General features: G+C 41.1%; 1 protein-coding gene across 2 annotated transcripts in view; it reads right to left on the reverse strand.

The window, feature by feature from the left end:
- Positions 1-1439, reverse strand: part of LOC101859089 — a 6745-nt gene that overhangs the window by 3232 nt on the left and 2074 nt on the right. For both annotated transcript variants that reach the window (XM_035968857.1, XM_005094942.3), the window contains exon 3: positions 310-647. In XM_035968857.1, the coding sequence (XP_035824750.1) occupies positions 310-647 (338 nt within the window). The remainder of the gene's footprint in view (positions 1-309; positions 648-1439) is intronic.

The following is a 1439-nucleotide window of genomic DNA, read 5'->3' on the forward strand; positions in this document are numbered from 1 at the left end:
GTGTGTGTGTGTGTGTGTGTGCGTGCTTGTGCGGGAGTGGCACAATGACACTCATAATTCAGAGGAAGAAAAAGCGGGACAAACAGACAGACGAAAACAGCAGAGAGAAAAAAGAAGTAGTAGGACCTACTGATGGCACGCTCCAACCACCGGCATAATAATAACGGTAACGATAACGGTAACGGTAACGATAACGATAACGGTAACGGTAACGATAATAATGCTAATAAGATTATAATAATAATAATAATAATAATAATAATAATAATAATAATAATGATATAAAAGATATAATTGAATGAGGCTGACCTTTTCTGGCTCATTCAATTTGACTTTGTTCACTTTCGCGTACAAGTCGGAAACGTCATCTGTGCTGTCACCCCCGGATGCAGCAGAAGCGCCGTGTCTGTCGTTCTGTAATGTCATTGCAGAGGGCGGGGCCGCGTCATGTGACCTCACACCGGACGTGCCGGGGTAGCCATTGGCACTGGCTGCCGCTCTCCCTTCCGCGAGCTGCTCGTCTGTGATCTCGTCGTAAGGATGCATTCTGTTTTTGTTCTCTTTTCCTGTTGCCTTTTGGATTTCTGCGGCTTGATTTCCGACCGTGTCATCGTCTATTGTTTTGTAGTTATTGGTCCTATTGGGAGCTGAGGAAACCAAAAAAACCAAATTAATTTCACTTTGAGATTTCATGGAAAAGTGCTTTCGATTTAGATTTGGAGGTGGAGCACGCGGGTCTGTGTAGAATAAGGAAGAAGGAACTAAAGCGTAAAAGGAGAACAAAATATAAAGTCATGTTTATTACATTAGGGCCAAAAGCGCCATGCCCCCCTCCCCCTTTTCTTTAAAATGTTCTTTTAATTTATTTGTTCGCCATAATTACATTGTTTCCATTTTGAGGAGTTTTTAAGGCTCTCTGTCCATTTCACCTGAACCTATCGGAGATGGACGTTAAATTTGGGGGTGACTCCCACATCTCAAACTTCGCTCCAAGGGGCTGTTGTAAAATGATTTTGAAAAAGAACATCGCAAAATAGCCTTTATTGTCATTATAAAATCATTTAAATGTATTTAAGTCTGACTCCTCTTTTTCACACTGTAAGGTTGCTTGAGAGGTGGGACCTCCAAATTTTAGTGGATATTTTTACGCCATCATCGACGTATTTAAGAACATTTATGAGGCAGGTTCCGACACTGCCTATCCGGGCAAAACAAATCTAAGAGGGATACATTTTCCTAATAGAAAGTTTGATACATATTCGATAATATAGAAATTCTCACCACATAGGAATTGAATTCGGGCTTTTTGCGTTGGACGTCAAAGTGCCTAACCACTACACACTACACCACAGACGCCGGTGATTATCTTTTGGTTACTTCCCAGACAGAAGAAGAAGAAGAAGAAGAAGAAGAAGAAGAAGAAGAAGAAGAAGAAGAAG

This window comes from Aplysia californica, unplaced genomic scaffold (assembly GCF_000002075.1).
Source record: "Aplysia californica isolate F4 #8 unplaced genomic scaffold, AplCal3.0 scaffold00092, whole genome shotgun sequence".
Lineage (NCBI taxonomy): Eukaryota > Metazoa > Mollusca > Gastropoda > Aplysiida > Aplysiidae > Aplysia > Aplysia californica.